Source organism: Camelus bactrianus, chromosome 3 (genome assembly GCF_048773025.1).
Source record: "Camelus bactrianus isolate YW-2024 breed Bactrian camel chromosome 3, ASM4877302v1, whole genome shotgun sequence".
NCBI classification, from domain to species: Eukaryota; Metazoa; Chordata; class Mammalia; order Artiodactyla; family Camelidae; genus Camelus; species Camelus bactrianus.
The window spans coordinates 107522702-107538431 of NC_133541.1; the positions used below are offsets into that span (position 1 = coordinate 107522702).

Here is a 15730-nt window from a genome sequence, read left to right on the forward strand (position 1 = left end):
TTGTTAATTTGTTGTATTTCTTTGATTACTGGGAAGATAGTATATCTCCTCTGTTTGGTTTTTTTTCTTCTTTGTGAATTTCTTTTGTGAACATTTCCATTCTTTAGGGGTTTTTTGGTTGACAGTTTTTACCCAGTTTATTAGTTGTCTTTTAAATTTGTGACTTTTGGGGGGAATACAAGGGGTTTTGTTGTTTTAATTTTTATGTAATCAGAGCTTTGATCTTCTCCTTTGTGGTTTCATCCTTTGGTATCATGCTTAGTAAGGCCTCCCCCACTCCTCTATACCCTTCTCTAAATGGGAACACCTGTGCCAAAATTTGCTTTTGGGCAAATCTGTGCATTTTATGCAAATACAATATCACCGTCTTTTATTTTTTTTAAATTGACTGAATTTAAATTCCTCTGAGTCTTTAACCCAGGATTTGGTGTAGGGGTGATTTTATAGCCTGTGTTACATCCTCTACACGTCCTTGGACTAAAGGATGCTCCTGGCCTTTCCTCTTGGGGTAGCTATGAGAGGTAGAGGAAGAGTGATGCCTTTGGTTATGAGGACTGAGTTAGGTGATAGGGAGATGCTTCTTTAAAAAAATTTTTTTTAATCCTATGATACATATTTCATTACTTTTTTCATTTAACAACGTATTATGGACAACTTCATGTCAGAGCATTTAGGCTTGCCTTATTCTTGATGTCTAGTTTTCTATTTTATGCATGTACCACAGTTTGTTTTTAACTGCTCCCCTGTTGATGGACATTAAACAAACATTTTAGTTTGTTTCCAGTTTTTTGCCATTGTGGATGTTGTTAAGAGTGAACTTCCCTGTTGCCTCTTTTTAACCTACAGGTCTCTTTAATGTGGGGAACAAGCTGCTAGTGAGTCTGGACTTGCTGTTTGCAATCCGAAACCAGATCAAGCTGGGAGAGGACCCCAGAGTGTCCATCAGCACACTTCTGAAGTCAGTGCAGGAGCAGACAGGTAAGGTTGCCTTCCTCCCTTTCCCAAGGTTAGTCCTAAACTCCCTGGGAATTTTCAGCTATGGGCTTTGGTTGGAATAATAACCTTGGAGGAGATCTGATATTTTGAAAAGGAGACATTCTTTTTTTGAAGTATAGTTGGATTACAATATTGTGTTACTTTCTGGTGTACAGCATAGTGATTCAGTTATATATATATTTCTTTTCATTATAGGCTATTACAGGAGATTGAATATAGTTCTCTGTATTATACAGTAGGACCTCGTTGTTTATCTACTTTATATATGGTAGTCAGTATCTACAAATTCCAAACTCTCAGTTTATCCCTCCACCCCCTTCCTTTCCCCCCTGGTAACCATAAGTTTGTTTTCTATGTCTGTGAGTCTGTTTCTGTTTTGTGACTAAGTTCATTTGTGTCGTTTTTTCTTTTAATTCCACGTGTAAGTAATATCATAAAGTATTTTTCTTTTTCTTTCTGGCTTACTTCACTTAGTATACAATCTCCAGGTCCATCCATGTTGCTGCAAATGGCATTACTTTATTTTTTTACGACTGAGTAGTATTACATTGTATAAATATACCAAAACTTGTTTATCTAATAATTTGTCAATGTACACTTAGGTTGTTTCCATGTCTTGGCAATTGTAAATAGTGCTGCTATGAACATTGGGGTGCATGTATCAAAAAGGAGACATTCTTGACTTCCTGACCCACTGCTCCTTTTGAATTTTACAAATGCCAGACTGACTTTGGAAAGTACAGATCTTTCCATGAGTCCGGAGACCCTCAGCACAAGATTAAACTGACTGTAGAAGCTCGTCCTTTGGTCATAGATAGACGTGGCCTTACTGCATGCTAATCAAACACAGCTTCTGGAGGTGCATTCCCATTTCCAAGGCTCACGCTGAGACCTGACGGTGGGCACCACCCTTATTATTATTAAGAAGTTACGTTTCCCCTTCCTTTCCTTCTTTCTTTCCGTTTGTGCTTTTCCCATTCTCTTCCTACAGAATCCAGTCCCCCGCTCCTTCCCTGCCGTGAGATCAGATGGAGTAGAGCAGAGTTTCTAGGGTCAGACAGGCCTGTGTTTGAGTTTGGGCTCTGCCACTTAGTGTGGCGATGTGATTTTGAGCAAGTTATTCTCTGTGCCTTGGTTTTTCCGGTTATACAATGAGGATAATAATAGCTCTTGGTTCGTAAAGATGTGAAAGTTAAATGATACAATGTATTGAAAGTTTTTAACACAGTGTTTAGTGCCTACTGGGGACTGAGTGCAAGGCAGCTCTAACTCTGATTGGAATTACCTTTTGAGTTGCCATCTGAACATCTAATGGCCAGGGTGTTTGACCCTTGGGTGGTTAGTACTCTTGGGTGTTCTTAGGAGAGAAGCGATCTTCGCTGTACTTGCCATTGGCTCATCCCTAGTGGCCTCGGTGTTTTCCTGTCACCTTCTCAGAGCTCTTGCTCTCCTTCCAGAGAAGACTCTGACCTCGGAGGAGCTGAGCCAGCTGCAGGAGCTGCTGTGCAATGGCTATTGGGCTTTCGAGTGCCTCACTGTCCGAGACTACAACGACATGATCTGTGGCATCTGTGGTGTGGCTCCCAAAGTGGAAATGGCCCAAAGGAGTGAAGAAAATGTGCTGGCACTAAAGAGTGTGGAGGTGAGTGCCTCCCAGCTGCCAGGGGTGACCTTTAGAACTGTCCTCACAGTTTGGCAGCCACCTTCCTACACGATGCCCCTAGGAGCAGTTGGCTCTGGTCCTTTCCAGGGTGAGACAAGTAGCTTTTCCCTGCCACTGCCCAAGTTTTCATCTAAGGAAGGCTAGATGGAAATAGAGGCATTTGTTCTTATTCAACAAATTTATTAAAATAGGGTTTTAGTTATTTGGGAAATGGCAGTTAAAAAAACCCCAGAGTTTCTGTGCTCATGGAGCTTACTCTGTGATTTGGGGAGACAGGAGACAAACATTAATAATTATGTATGTTAATATACATTATAATAATGTATGAATTAAAAGTAACATAGTAACAATAAGGCAGGATAAGGAGAAGAGAGCAGTGTGGTGGGAAGAAGGGGTTCCTGTTTCATAGAGGGTAGTCCGGGGAGTCCTCTCGGATGCAGTGGCGTTTGAGTAGAGCTCCGAAGCCCGTGTTGCTTTTGAGGGGAGGAACATTCCAGGCAGAGGGAGCAGCAAGAATGGGGTCTAAGGTGGGCTTGCTGGGCATGATTTAGGAACAGCAAGGAGGTCAGTGAGGCTGGTTCTGTGAGCAGTGGAGAGACTGGTAGGATATGTGATGTTCAAGAGACTGTGGGAGGCTTGGGCCACTGTAAGGAGTTAACACTGAGTGCAGTGGAGAGCCAGTAAAGGATTTTGAGGAAAAGTGGCCTGATCTGACTTAAGTTCTTAACTCAGCAGTGTTCACACAAAGATAATACCAAACTCAGATGACTTTATACAGTAATTCTAACAAATATCCAAGAAATATTATTCCAGTCATAGAAGAACAACAGAAGTGGATATATTTCCCCAAGTCATTGTATAAGGCCGTAAAACTGACAACAAAACCAAATATTTAATATAAGATGAAAAGTTACACTGGTTGTACTCATGAATATAGATGCCAAAGTCCTGAATGAGAAAATAGCAAATCAAATCTAACAATAAAGTAATGCATCATGACTAAGTTTATCTCAGGAAAGCAAGAGTGTTTCAACATTAGAGAATATACTAATGTAAATCAATGCTTAACAGTTTAAAGGAGAAAACCTATGTGAGTATTTCATTAGATGTATAAAAAAGGCTTTCATTTTTATACAACACCTGTTTATGATTAAAAAAAAAATTTTAGCAAATTGAAAGTCATAGGGAGTCTTCTTTAACCTGGTACAGGGAATTTTTATTGAAAAATCCCATAGATGAACTCTTTCTCCGACCATGCTGAGAGGCATGGTCTGCACGCACAGGTGTGGAGTGCCCCGTGAGTATGCTAGTAGTCACAGTGGGTGCAGGCTTTCCATCTCTGAACTCTCCCACAGGGACCAAGAGGACAGGGACATGAAGTGACTCTCCAGGCACTGGGCCTGCAGCTCACCTGTGCAGCACCAGGGGTGGTGCAGGACCTCTAGAGAAAAGCTTTGGTGCATTTTGGCGTGGCCAGCTGAGCATGTTAGGAATTTAATGCATCCTATTTTTCTCCCAATTGAAAAAAAAAAGTACATATATTGATCAAATATTTCTATTTGAGGGGTGGTTGTGCATAACGAGATACATGAAAATAAGCATAATGCTCCTGGAGCCTTCTGAGTGTTCCTTGTAGATAAAATGAACTGTAAAAAAGTTTTGCTTTTGTGTGTTATGTCACCAAGCAGCTACATCCAGACTAATTCCGATCTGCTTGACTAATGATAATAGTAACGCAGCTATAATTTATCGGGCATTTTATTACATATGCCAAGTTTGTACTCTGTCCTCGCTGCTTTACTGTCTGACTGACTTCTCACCCCAACCCTGTGAGATTTTTGTAGATGAAGGAACTGAAGCCCGGGGGCTTGACCAAGCTCATTCAGCCAGAAAGAGGTGGAGCTGGGACTTGACCTTGGTCTGGCTTCCCGACTCCAGAGTCTGAGCTTCTGAGCACTGCCAATCTCACCAGCATCTCCTGGGACCCTGAGCTCTGGTTTTTGAAACACACCTGGCCACAGACTCTTTATAATCTCCAGAATAGACAGAAGCCCACCTCCCTGCAAAGCTCATGTCTCCTAGCCCTGCCTGGCATCTGCCTTGTCCTGATTAAGGGTTTTACCTCATGGAATGGAGTAACATTCCCTTCACTTTCCAGCTCTTCTCTTCTGGGTTTCTGTGTGTTTCTTTCTAGAGACCAGGACTTACTTTATTTTCTCCCTTTTATGTGTAGAATGTCATTAGGTGGTGCATATTGAGGAGGAGGGCGTGGGGGTGTTCTAAAGTCTGTGAAATAAAACAAGAAGGTATTAAAACTTAAATATGTAGCTGTCCATGAGAAGACTCGGGCTGTCCTGTTCCCTAGGGGACTGTATAGAGGAGGACCCTCTGGTCTGATGAGGGATGCCTGCTTGTGGAACAATGGTTCTCAGACTTTGTGGGCATAAGAATTACACTGGGCGATGGTTTGCAAACTTTTTTTTAGCATGGGGGGGCTTGCTTGGGGGCCACCCCCAGGGTTTCTGACCCAGTAGGTCTGGAGTGGGCTGAGGATTTGTTATTCTAACAAGTTCCCAGGTGATGTTTATGCTGCTAGTCTGGGGACCACACTTTGAGAACCACTCACCTAAGGAATCTTTTAAAGGGCTTTAGGATTAGTACAGATTGAGTTGTGGTCCAGATATTAGCATTGCTAAGTAACGCAAATGACTCTGATGAGGTAATAGGATCAGGATCCTCAACTTTAAATTGAATAGCGCAGTGCTAGGTGCCAACAGTAAGTAGATGAGTAAACGCTGCATGAGGTAGAGGAGGCAGCTGTGTGCTGGCAGGGTCTGGGAGGAACTTCGGAGGAGGTGAGGGATCAACAGGGCCTTGCACGTGGGTGGAGTGCCAGTAAGTTTTACTGTGATGATTCCTGCCAGCCAAGCATAGGGATTAAGGGCTTGGGTTTTGTAACTAGATCTTTGTTCACATTCTTGTCCTGTCCCTCACTCCACTAGTCTCACCTTAGACACCCTCAGGCTTGTATAGTAGTAGCTAATTAGCCAGTATCTGGCACATGACAGGTACTTCGGTGGTAGTTCCCCTTTCCTTGGTGGGGCAGGGAAGAAGACATGAATAAAGGCATAGATGCAGAAGGGACTTCAGTCTTGGGGAGTGCTGTGTTACAGGAGAAAGGAGTGAGGCCAAGGGGCAGTTAGGTTCTAAGATGCCCGATTAGAGGCGTCCCGGCAGTACATGGCTGTCGGACTCCTTCCTCCTGCTCAGCTTTGGTTCCCTGAGAATGTTGAGAAGGTACGTTGTTGTGTTACTGATGTTCTTTGTCTCCTACAGTTCTTTGTCTCCTTTTTTATCCTGACCTTTTAGTTCACCTGGCCTGAGTTCCTGGCCTCTAGTGAGGTAAACGTGGAGGACTTCTGGGCCACGATGGAGACAGAAGTGATTGAGCAGGTGGCCTTCCCTGCCAGCATCCCTATCACCAAGTTTGATGCCTCTGTTATTGCCCCCTTCTTCCCACCACTCATGAGAGGAGCTGTGGTCGTCAACACTGAGAAAGACAAAAACCTGGATGTGCAGCCAGTACCTGGTAAGGCAACCTGGTGGCTGCCTGGGGTCAGGGAAGGGTTCCGTCTAGTCTGGAACACGGTCTATGGCCAGACAGCACACATGGTTGAGAGGGGACCAGGCCCACCTAGGGGACTCTTTGGAAAGATAATGACAACCTGTGACAAAATCTCCTGGAAATAAAAGTCACATGCAGAATTTTGAAGAGCTGCCAGCCACACTGAATCAGAGTGACCCACATAGCCCACTGTCAGCCTTCTGTTCCCACTGAATAGTGGTGAATAGTGGGAATCCTCTGAAAAATGCTGGTGGTAAGGCTCCAACCCCAAAGATTCTCACTGAGAGAGGGAGGGGGAGGCCAGGGAGTCTGCCTTCTAAACAGGTCTTTCAGATGATTTTGCAGATGCTCTGTGGTTATACATTGAGAAGCCCAGGATGAGCCCTTGAGGGCATTGGTTTCTGATAATTTGGGTTTGATTCCCAGCCATGCCACTTAGCTGTGTGACCTCTGCCAAATCCCTTGATTACCCTGAACCTCTGTCTCATCATTTACAAAGGGGACATATTACTACTCACTTCCTAGGTGGCTGTGAGGGTTGAGTTAAATAGTCTTCTACTTTTTTTTTTTTCTAACTGCAGCTCAGAGTAAAAAATATATTCTACACCGTGACTCAGCATGGTGCTCATGTAAGTCGGGACATATGTGCGTATCTGTAACTAAAAGAACTTTCATTATGGCAGTACTTCCCTTCATCAAATGCAATATACTTTCTATGTTATTTCGTTTTTAAAATCCTGGGTATGACCTGCTTAATTGATTTTGTAAGTTTTTAATATGTTGTAATCTGCTGGTTCCCAAACACTGCTTTCTAAAAACATTAGATACTGAGGGTCCCGCCTCATATTTGCTGCTTCAAGGTCCAGGAATTGTTTTTTTGTTTTTTGTTGTTGTTGTTGTTGTTGTTGTTGTTGTTTAAGGCCCCACATAGTTCTGTTGATTAGCAGGTTCAGGAACATAGTGTATAAAGAGAGTGTTTAAAATGAGAGCTACTGCTTCTCTCATTGCTGCAGTTGTGGTAAACATCTGAGGTCTTGGTTCTGAAAAGCCTTAAGAAGTTATAAGTGACCCTTTTTGGGGTTCTTTGCAAGGGTGCTCTGCTGGAATCTCTCCTAGACATTCAGTGGCAGAAAGACTTCAGATATCTATAGAAGTCCTAAGACCTGGCCATGAGTCCACCTCCCTGAGCACCCAGGGCAGAGCTCTGGGTAGAGCCTGCTCTGCTGTAGGCCTTGTTCCCTTGTTCCCATCCTCACGCCTTATGGCCTCTGGTGGCTGGCGGCAGCGCCCTCCCATTAGCATGTTGTCTCTTGCAGGCAATGGCAGTGCCCTGGTGAGGCTGCTCCAGGAGGGCGCCTGCAAGCTGGAGGAGATCGGCTCTTACAGTGAGGAGGAGCTGCAGTGCCTGCTGAGGCAATGTGGCGTCCCTTTTGGGGCAGAAGACTCCAAGGTGAGCATCAGGGTGGCACTGGAGATAGGGACTTGGGGAGCAGGCTGGTGGGCCATTTTTCTGGGTAGGCCTATCAATATCTGTGCCAGGGTGCCTGTGCTGGGCAGAGGGTGCTAGTGGGCAGGGCGGCCTGGGAGATAGCAGCCTGGTCATGACCTGCATGTGAGGCCATCCCTCCTGTCCAGTCAGTTCCTCTGCTGAAGGTGGTGAGTCCAGACTCTGGGTCCCAGAATCCAGGCTCTGCCCCCTACTGTGTGTGACCTTGGATAAGCTATGTCACATTTCTGAGCCTCATTTTCCTTGTTTATACGGTGTCTGATTATCACAATCCAGGCTCTTAGAAAATGAGTGCAGTTGCATCCAGAGAGAGAGAATGTGTTTTATGCATACATTATTTACTTCCCTTCATTCTGCTGTGCTCTGAAAACTTTATGCTTCCTTCAGGTTCAGACTCAAACGTTAGCTCCTCTTTGCAGGTTTCCCTGCCTTGTGAAAAGTCGGGAGAACCCAGGCCTTAAGAGTCCGACAGCTTGGTCAGGCTGGCTGGCTCTTTCTGTGACCTGGTCCTTTCAGGGCCTCTATCTCTACCTAGAGGATATTGGGCTGGTGTGGCTCCAAGGCCCACTCTGGCCTTCACAGTTGATTGTCTTCCTTTGAGCATTTGGTGCTGTGTACCAGGCCTCGTCCCTCAGCGTTTACTGCTGTGTTTAATCTTGTCCTTCTGCTCTAGGACCAGCTCTGCTTCTCCTTGTTGGCTCTCTATGAATCTGTACAGAATGGAGCCAGAGCTAGACAGCCCCCACCTCATCTCACAGGGGGTAAAATCTACAAGGTGTGCCCCCATCAGGTAAGAGGGTAATGAGGAGGAGCTCAGGGTGGACTTATTCATGTCGCTTTGCCCACACGCAGAGGATCTGATCTCGCTTGTTCTGGAAGTTGCACCTAGGTCAGTGAGCAGCTGTGGAGTAGCTCCTTATGGATTTTCTTCTGAGAGTGATGAGGGGCCCATTGGATGGTTTGAATGGGAAGTGGTCTGATTTTGGTGTTTTAGGCAGATCACTGCTTACATCTGTTGAGTGCACAGTGTAGGAGCCAGGATAATTCTGGAAAGGGACAGAGTCGTCCTGACCCGGGGAGAGGCCAGGGTAGAAAAACCCCTGAACAAGTACTAAGTTGGGGAGATGGCTTCGCAGAGCCTTCAGTTCATGGAGATGTGTGAGTGGGCAAGGCGACTGGCTGTCGAGAGTCAGGTGGTCAACCCCTTTACCAGAAGCTGAGTCTGAGGGTCATGCTTGATGCCTCTACCCTGGCAGGTCAGAGCTTGCTCTGAACATTGTGTTCATGTGACGGAAGTCCTGCTCATGCGAAGCACTTGACAACACAGGGACATGAGAGCTATAGGACTTGGGGCTGTGCTGGGGCGGCAGTGTTACTTGGAGGCGACAGTCATGACTGGTAGATGTGGAGGAAGGTAGAGGCAGTTTTCCAGTGTCCACACAGCTACCCAGCATTCGAGCGGCGTTCTGTCAGTGGAGGTGTAGCCTACATCAGGGGTGCCCATGTGGACAGCACATCAGAGTCTGCTGGGGAGCTGCTTGGACTCCACCCCCAAAGCCTAATTCCTTAGATTTGGAATACCTCCATTTGTAACCTGATTTTAACTGCCGGTGCTGTGCACCTTGGGAACCACTGGGCTTAGATGGTGCAGGGTGGGGTTTGGAGCAGATTCCAGAGGTTGGGGAGCAGGGACTTTGAGTCTCAGCTGAGGATTGGATGCTCTCAGCTCTTCTGGCTGGAGTGCAGAAATGAGCTGGCGACTTCGTTTAGTGAGAGAAGTAGGAGGGAAGCTGAATGCCATGGGCTTAGGTAGGATTGCCACAGCTTCAGTCATGAATCCTGATTGTTCATACGAAGTAGTGAACTTAACTTTGTCTGAAGATTGGCTTCTTCACTCTGTGCTGTGTGTACATCTCCCTGCCAGGTGGTCTGTGGCTCCAAGTATCTCGTGCGGGGCGAGAGTGCCCTCGACCATGTGGATCTGCTCGTCTCTTCCCGTCATTGGCCGCCTGTGTATGTGGTAGACATGGCCGCGCCAGTAGCCCTCTGTGCTGACCTCTGCTACCCGGAGCTGACCAACCAGATGTGGGGGAGGAATCAGGGCTGTTTCTCTAGCCCGACTGAGCCACCTGTGGTGAGTTCCTTTCTGAGGAAGACAAGAGGGAGGAGAAGATATTTGAGGAGAGGAGAGGGAATTTGAGGAGGAGATTTGATGGGAATTGAGGAGAGGGGATTTGATGAGAAATCTGCAGAGAGGAAATTTGAGGGATTTGTGGAGAGGAGATTTGAGATTTGACTTGATTGGAGGAGAGGAGATTTGATGGGACAGGAGATGAGACGAGATTGGAAGGGATTTGAAGAGAGGAGATTTCAGAAGAGGAGATTTGAGGAGACTTGATGGAAATTGAGAGGGGATTGGAGGAGGGGAGAGGAGATGAGAGGAACTGAAGGAGATATGAAGACAGGAGATATGATTGAAACTGAGGAGAGGACGGGATTAGAGGTGAGATTTCCGGGGAGGAGATTTGAGGAAAAGAGGTGAGGGAATTTGAGTACTGAGTGGAGATTTGAGGGATTGGAGGAGATTTGAGGAAAAGCAGACAGGAGGTTGGAGGAGAGGGGATTTGAGGGACTTACAGGAGAGGACGGGATTTCAAGACGAGATTTCAGGGGAGGAGATTTGAGGGGCTTAGAGGAGAGTAGAGGATATTAGAAGAGATTGGAGGGGTTTGGAGGAGAGGACATGATTTCAAGAGGAGAGATTTCAGGAGAGGAGATTTGAGGAGTGAGTGTAGATTTGAGGGGCTTTGAGGAGAGGAGTTTGGAGAGAGTAGAGGGGATTGGAGGAGATTTGATTGAAACTGAGGAGAGGGGATTTCAGGAGTGAGTGGAGATTTGAGGAAAGGAGACAGGAGATTGGAGGAGAGGCGATTTCAGGGGCTTTGAGGAGAGGAGATTGGAAGACAGGATATATGATTGAAACTAAGGAGAGGGGACTGGAGGAGAGGAGATTTGCGGAAAAGAGGAGAGGGGAATTGAAGAGTGAGTGGAGGTTTGAGGAAAAGAGGAGAGGACAGAAGAGATTGAGGGATTGGAGGAGATTTGAGGAAAAGAGGACAGGAAATTTCAGGAGATTGGAGGACAGGGGATTTGAGGGGCTTTGAGGAGAGGAGATTGAACTGGAGAGGGGATTGGAGGGGATTGGAGGCAATTGGAGGAGAGGACGGGATTTGAGGAGAGGAGATTTGAGGGGCTTGAGGAGATTGGAGGAAAAGAGGAGAGGGGAGGAGATTAGAAGACAGGACATTTGAGGAGACAATTGAAATTGAGAGGGGATTGGAGGAGGAGAGAGGAGATTTGAGGAGAAGAGGAGATTTGAAGAGACTTGATGGAAATTGAGAGGGGATTGGAGGAGATGTGAGGAGATTTGAGGGGAGAGGAGATGGAACTTGAGGAGTGCAGATTTGATGAAAAGAGGATAGGACAGAAGAGATTTGAGGGATTGGAGGAGAGGGGATTTGAGGGGCTTTGAGGAGAGGAGATTGGAGGAAGGAGGAGAGGGAATTTGAGATTTGAAGACAGGAGATTTGAGGAGACTTGATGGAAATTGAGAGGGGATTGGAGGAGAGGGGATTTGAGGAGATTTGATTGAAACTGAGGAGAGGGAATTGGAGGAGAGGACGGGATTAGAGGTGAGGAGAGATTTCCGGAGAGGAGATTGGAGGAGAGTAGAGGATATTAGAAGAGATTGGAGGGGTTTGGAGGAGAGGACATGATTTCAAGAGGAGAGATTTGAGGAATGAGTGTAGATTTGAGGGGCTTTGAGGAGAGGAGTTTGGAGAGAGGAGAGGGGATTGGAGGAGAGGAGATTGAGAGAGGAGATGAAAAGAGATTAGAGGGGATTGGAGGGGTTTGAGGAGAGGAGATTTGATTGAAACTGAGGACAGGAGATTGGAGGAGAGGATGGATTTGAGGAGATTTGAGGGGCTTGAGGAGATTGGAGGAAAAGAGGAGAGGGGAGGAGATTAGAAGACAGGACATTTGAGGAGACAATTGAAATTGAGAGGGGATTGGAGGAGGAGAGAGGAGATTTGAGGGGAGAGGAGATTTGAAGAGACTTGATGGAAATTGAGAGGGGATTGGAGGAGATGTGAGGAGATTTGAGGGGAGAGGAGATGGAACTTGAGGAGTGCAGATTTGATGAAAAGAGGATAGGACAGAAGAGATTTGAGGGATTGGAGGAGAGGGGATTTGAGGGGCTTTGAGGAGAGGAGATTGGAGGAAGGAGGAGAGGGAATTTGAGATTTGAAGACAGGAGATTTGAGGAGACTTGATGGAAATTGAGAGGGGATTGGAGGAGATTTGATTGAAACTGAGGAGAGGGAATTGGAGGAGAGGACGGGATTAGAGGTGAGGAGAGATTTCCGGAGAGGAGATTGGAGGAGAGTAGAGGATATTAGAAGAGATTGGAGGGGTTTGGAGGAGAGGACATGATTTCAAGAGGAGAGATTTGAGGAGTGAGTGTAGATTTGAGGGGCTTTGAGGAGAGGAGTTTGGAGAGAGGAGAGGGGATTGGAGGAGAGGAGATTGAGAGAGGAGATGAAAAGAGATTAGAGGGGATTGGAAGGGGTTTGAGGAGAGGAGATTTGATTGAAACTGAGGAGAGGAGATTGGAGGAGAGGATGGATTTGAGGAGATTTGAGGGGCTTGAGGAGATTGGAGGAAAAGAGGAGAGGGGAGGAGATTAGAAGACAGGACATTTGAGGAGACAATTGAAATTGAGAGGGGATTGGAGGAGAGGGGATTTGAGGAGATTTGATTGAAACTGAGGAGAGGGAATTGGAGGAGAGGACGGGATTAGAGGTGAGGAGAGATTTCCGGAGAGGAGATTGGAGGAGAGTAGAGGATATTAGAAGAGATTGGAGGGGTTTGGAGGAGAGGACATGATTTCAAGAGGAGAGATATGAGGAGTGAGTGTAGATTTGAGGGGATTGGAGGAGAGGAGATTGAGAGAGGAGATGAAAAGAGATTAGAGGGGATTGGAAGGGGTTTGAGGAGAGGAGATTTGATTGAAACTGAGGAGAGGAGATTGGAGGAGAGGATGGATTTGAGGAGATTTGAGGGGCTTGAGGAGATTGGAGGAAAAGAGGAGAGGGGAGGAGATTAGAAGACAGGACATTTGAGGAGACAATTGAAATTGAGAGGGGATTGGAGGAGGAGAGAGGAGATTTGAGGGGAGAGGAGATTTGAAGAGACTTGATGGAAATTGAGAGGGGATTGGAGGAGATGTGAGGAGATTTGAGGGGAGAGGAGATGGAACTTGAGGAGTGCAGATTTGACGAAAAGAGGATAGGACAGAAGAGATTTGAGGGATTGGAGGAGAGGAGGTTGGAGGAAGGAGGAGAGAGAATTTGAGATTTGAAGACAGGAGATTTGAGGAGACTTGATGGAAATTGAGAGGGGATTGGAGGAGAGGGGATTTGAGGAGATTTGATTGAAACTGAGGAGAGGGAATTGGAGGAGAGGACGGGATTAGAGGTGAGGAGAGATTTCCGGAGAGGAGATTGGAGGAGAGTAGAGGATATTAGAAGAGATTGGAGGGGTTTGGAGGAGAGGACATGATTTCAAGAGGAGAGATTTGAGGAGTGAGTGTAGATTTGAGGGGCTTTGAGGAGAGGAGTTTGGAGAGAGGAGAGGGGATTGGAGGAGAGGAGATTGAGAGAGGAGATGAAAAGAGATTAGAGGGGATTGGAAGGGGTTTGAGGAGAGGAGATTTGATTGAAACTGAGGAGAGGAGATTGGAGGAGAGGATGGATTTGAGGAGATTTGAGGGGCTTGAGGAGATTGGAGGAAAAGAGGAGAGGGGAGGAGATTAGAAGACAGGACATTTGAGGAGACAATTGAAATTGAGAGGGGATTGGAGGAGGAGAGAGGAGATTTGAGGGGAGAGGAGATTTGAAGAGACTTGATGGAAATTGAGAGGGGATTGGAGGAGATGTGAGGAGATTTGAGGGGAGAGGAGATGGAACTTGAGGAGTGCAGATTTGATGAAAAGAGGATAGGACAGAAGAGATTTGAGGGATTGGAGGAGAGGGGATTTGAGGGGCTTTGAGGAGAGGAGATTGGAGGAAGGAGGAGAGGGAATTTGAGATTTGAAGACAGGAGATTTGAGGAGACTTGATGGAAATTGAGAGGGGATTGGAGGAGAGGGGATTTGAGGAGATTTGATTGAAACTGAGGAGAGGGAATTGGAGGAGAGGACGGGATTAGAGGTGAGGAGAGATTTCCGGAGAGGAGATTGGAGGAGAGTAGAGGATATTAGAAGAGATTGGAGGGGTTTGGAGGAGAGGACATGATTTCAAGAGGAGAGATTTGAGGAGTGAGTGTAGATTTGAGGGGCTTTGAGGAGAGGAGTTTGGAGAGAGGAGAGGGGATTGGAGGAGAGGAGATTGAGAGAGGAGATGAAAAGAGATTAGAGGGGATTGGAAGGGGTTTGAGGAGAGGAGATTTGATTGAAACTGAGGAGAGGAGATTGGAGGAGAGGATGGATTTGAGGAGATTTGAGGGGCTTGAGGAGATTGGAGGAAAAGAGGAGAGGGGAGGAGATTAGAAGACAGGACATTTGAGGAGACAATTGAAATTGAGAGGGGATTGGAGGAGAGGGGATTTGAGGAGATTTGATTGAAACTGAGGAGAGGGAATTGGAGGAGAGGACGGGATTAGAGGTGAGGAGAGATTTCCGGAGAGGAGATTGGAGGAGAGTAGAGGATATTAGAAGAGATTGGAGGGGTTTCGAGGAGAGGACATGATTTCAAGAGGAGAGATTTCAGGAGTGAGTGTAGATTTGAGGGGCTTTGAGGAGAGGAGTTTGGAGAGAGGAGAGGGGATTGGAGGAGAGGAGATTGAGAGAGGAGATGAAAAGAGATTAGAGGGGATTGGAGGGGTTTGAGGAGAGGAGATTTGATTGAAACTTAGGAGAGGAGATTGGAGGAGAGGATGGATTTGAGGAGATTTGAGGGGCTTGAGGAGATTGGAGGAAAAGAGGAGAGGGGAGGAGATTAGAAGACAGGACATTTGAGGAGACAATTGAAATTGAGAGGGGATTGGAGGAGGAGAGAGGAGATTTGAGGGGAGAGGAGATTTGAAGAGACTTGATGGAAATTGAGAGGGGATTGGAGGAGATGTGAGGAGATTTGAGGGGAGAGGAGATGGAACTTGAGGAGTGCAGATTTGATGAAAAGAGGATAGGACAGAAGAGATTTGAGGGATTGGAGGAGAGGGGATTTGAGGGGCTTTGAGGAGAGGAGATTGGAGGAAGGAGGAGAGGGAATTTGAGATTTGAAGACAGGAGATTTGAGGAGACTTGATGGAAATTGAGAGGGGATTGGAGGAGAGGGGATTGGAGGAGATTTGATTGAAACTGAGGAGAGGGAATTGGAGGAGAGGACGGGATTAGAGGTGAGGAGAGATTTCCGGAGAGGAGATTGGAGGAGAGTAGAGGATATTAGAAGAGATTGGAGGGGTTTGGAGGAGAGGACATGATTTCAAGAGGAGAGATTTGAGGAGTGAGTGTAGATTTGAGGGGCTTTGAGGAGAGGAGTTTGGAGAGAGGAGAGGGGATTGGAGGAGAGGAGATTGAGAGAGGAGATGAAAAGAGATTAGAGGGGATTGGAAGGGGTTTGAGGAGAGGAGATTTGATTGAAACTGAGGAGAGGAGATTGGAGGAGAGGATGGATTTGAGGAGATTTGAGGGGCTTGAGGAGATTGGAGGAAAAGAGGAGAGGGGAGGAGATTAGAAGACAGGACATTTGAGGAGACAATTGAAATTGAGAGGGGATTGGAGGAGAGGGGATTTGAGGAGATTTGATTGAAACTGAGGAGAGGGAATTGGAGGAGAGGACGGGATTAGAGGTGAGGAGAGATTTCCGGAGAGGAGATT

At 46.4% G+C, this 15730-nt stretch overlaps 1 protein-coding gene across 3 annotated transcripts in view; it reads left to right on the forward strand.

Moving 5' to 3' along the window:
- The window catches only part of HMGXB3 (HMG-box containing 3), a 291394-nt gene that overhangs the window by 31846 nt on the left and 243818 nt on the right, over positions 1–15730 (forward strand). For all 3 annotated transcript variants that reach the window (XM_074360921.1, XM_074360920.1, XM_074360922.1), the window contains 6 exons: positions 847–978; positions 2454–2638; positions 6029–6248; positions 7601–7734; positions 8465–8581; positions 9716–9925. In XM_074360921.1, coding sequence (XP_074217022.1) covers positions 847–978; positions 2454–2638; positions 6029–6248; positions 7601–7734; positions 8465–8581; positions 9716–9925 — 998 coding nt within the window. The remainder of the gene's footprint in view (positions 1–846; positions 979–2453; positions 2639–6028; positions 6249–7600; positions 7735–8464; positions 8582–9715; positions 9926–15730) is intronic.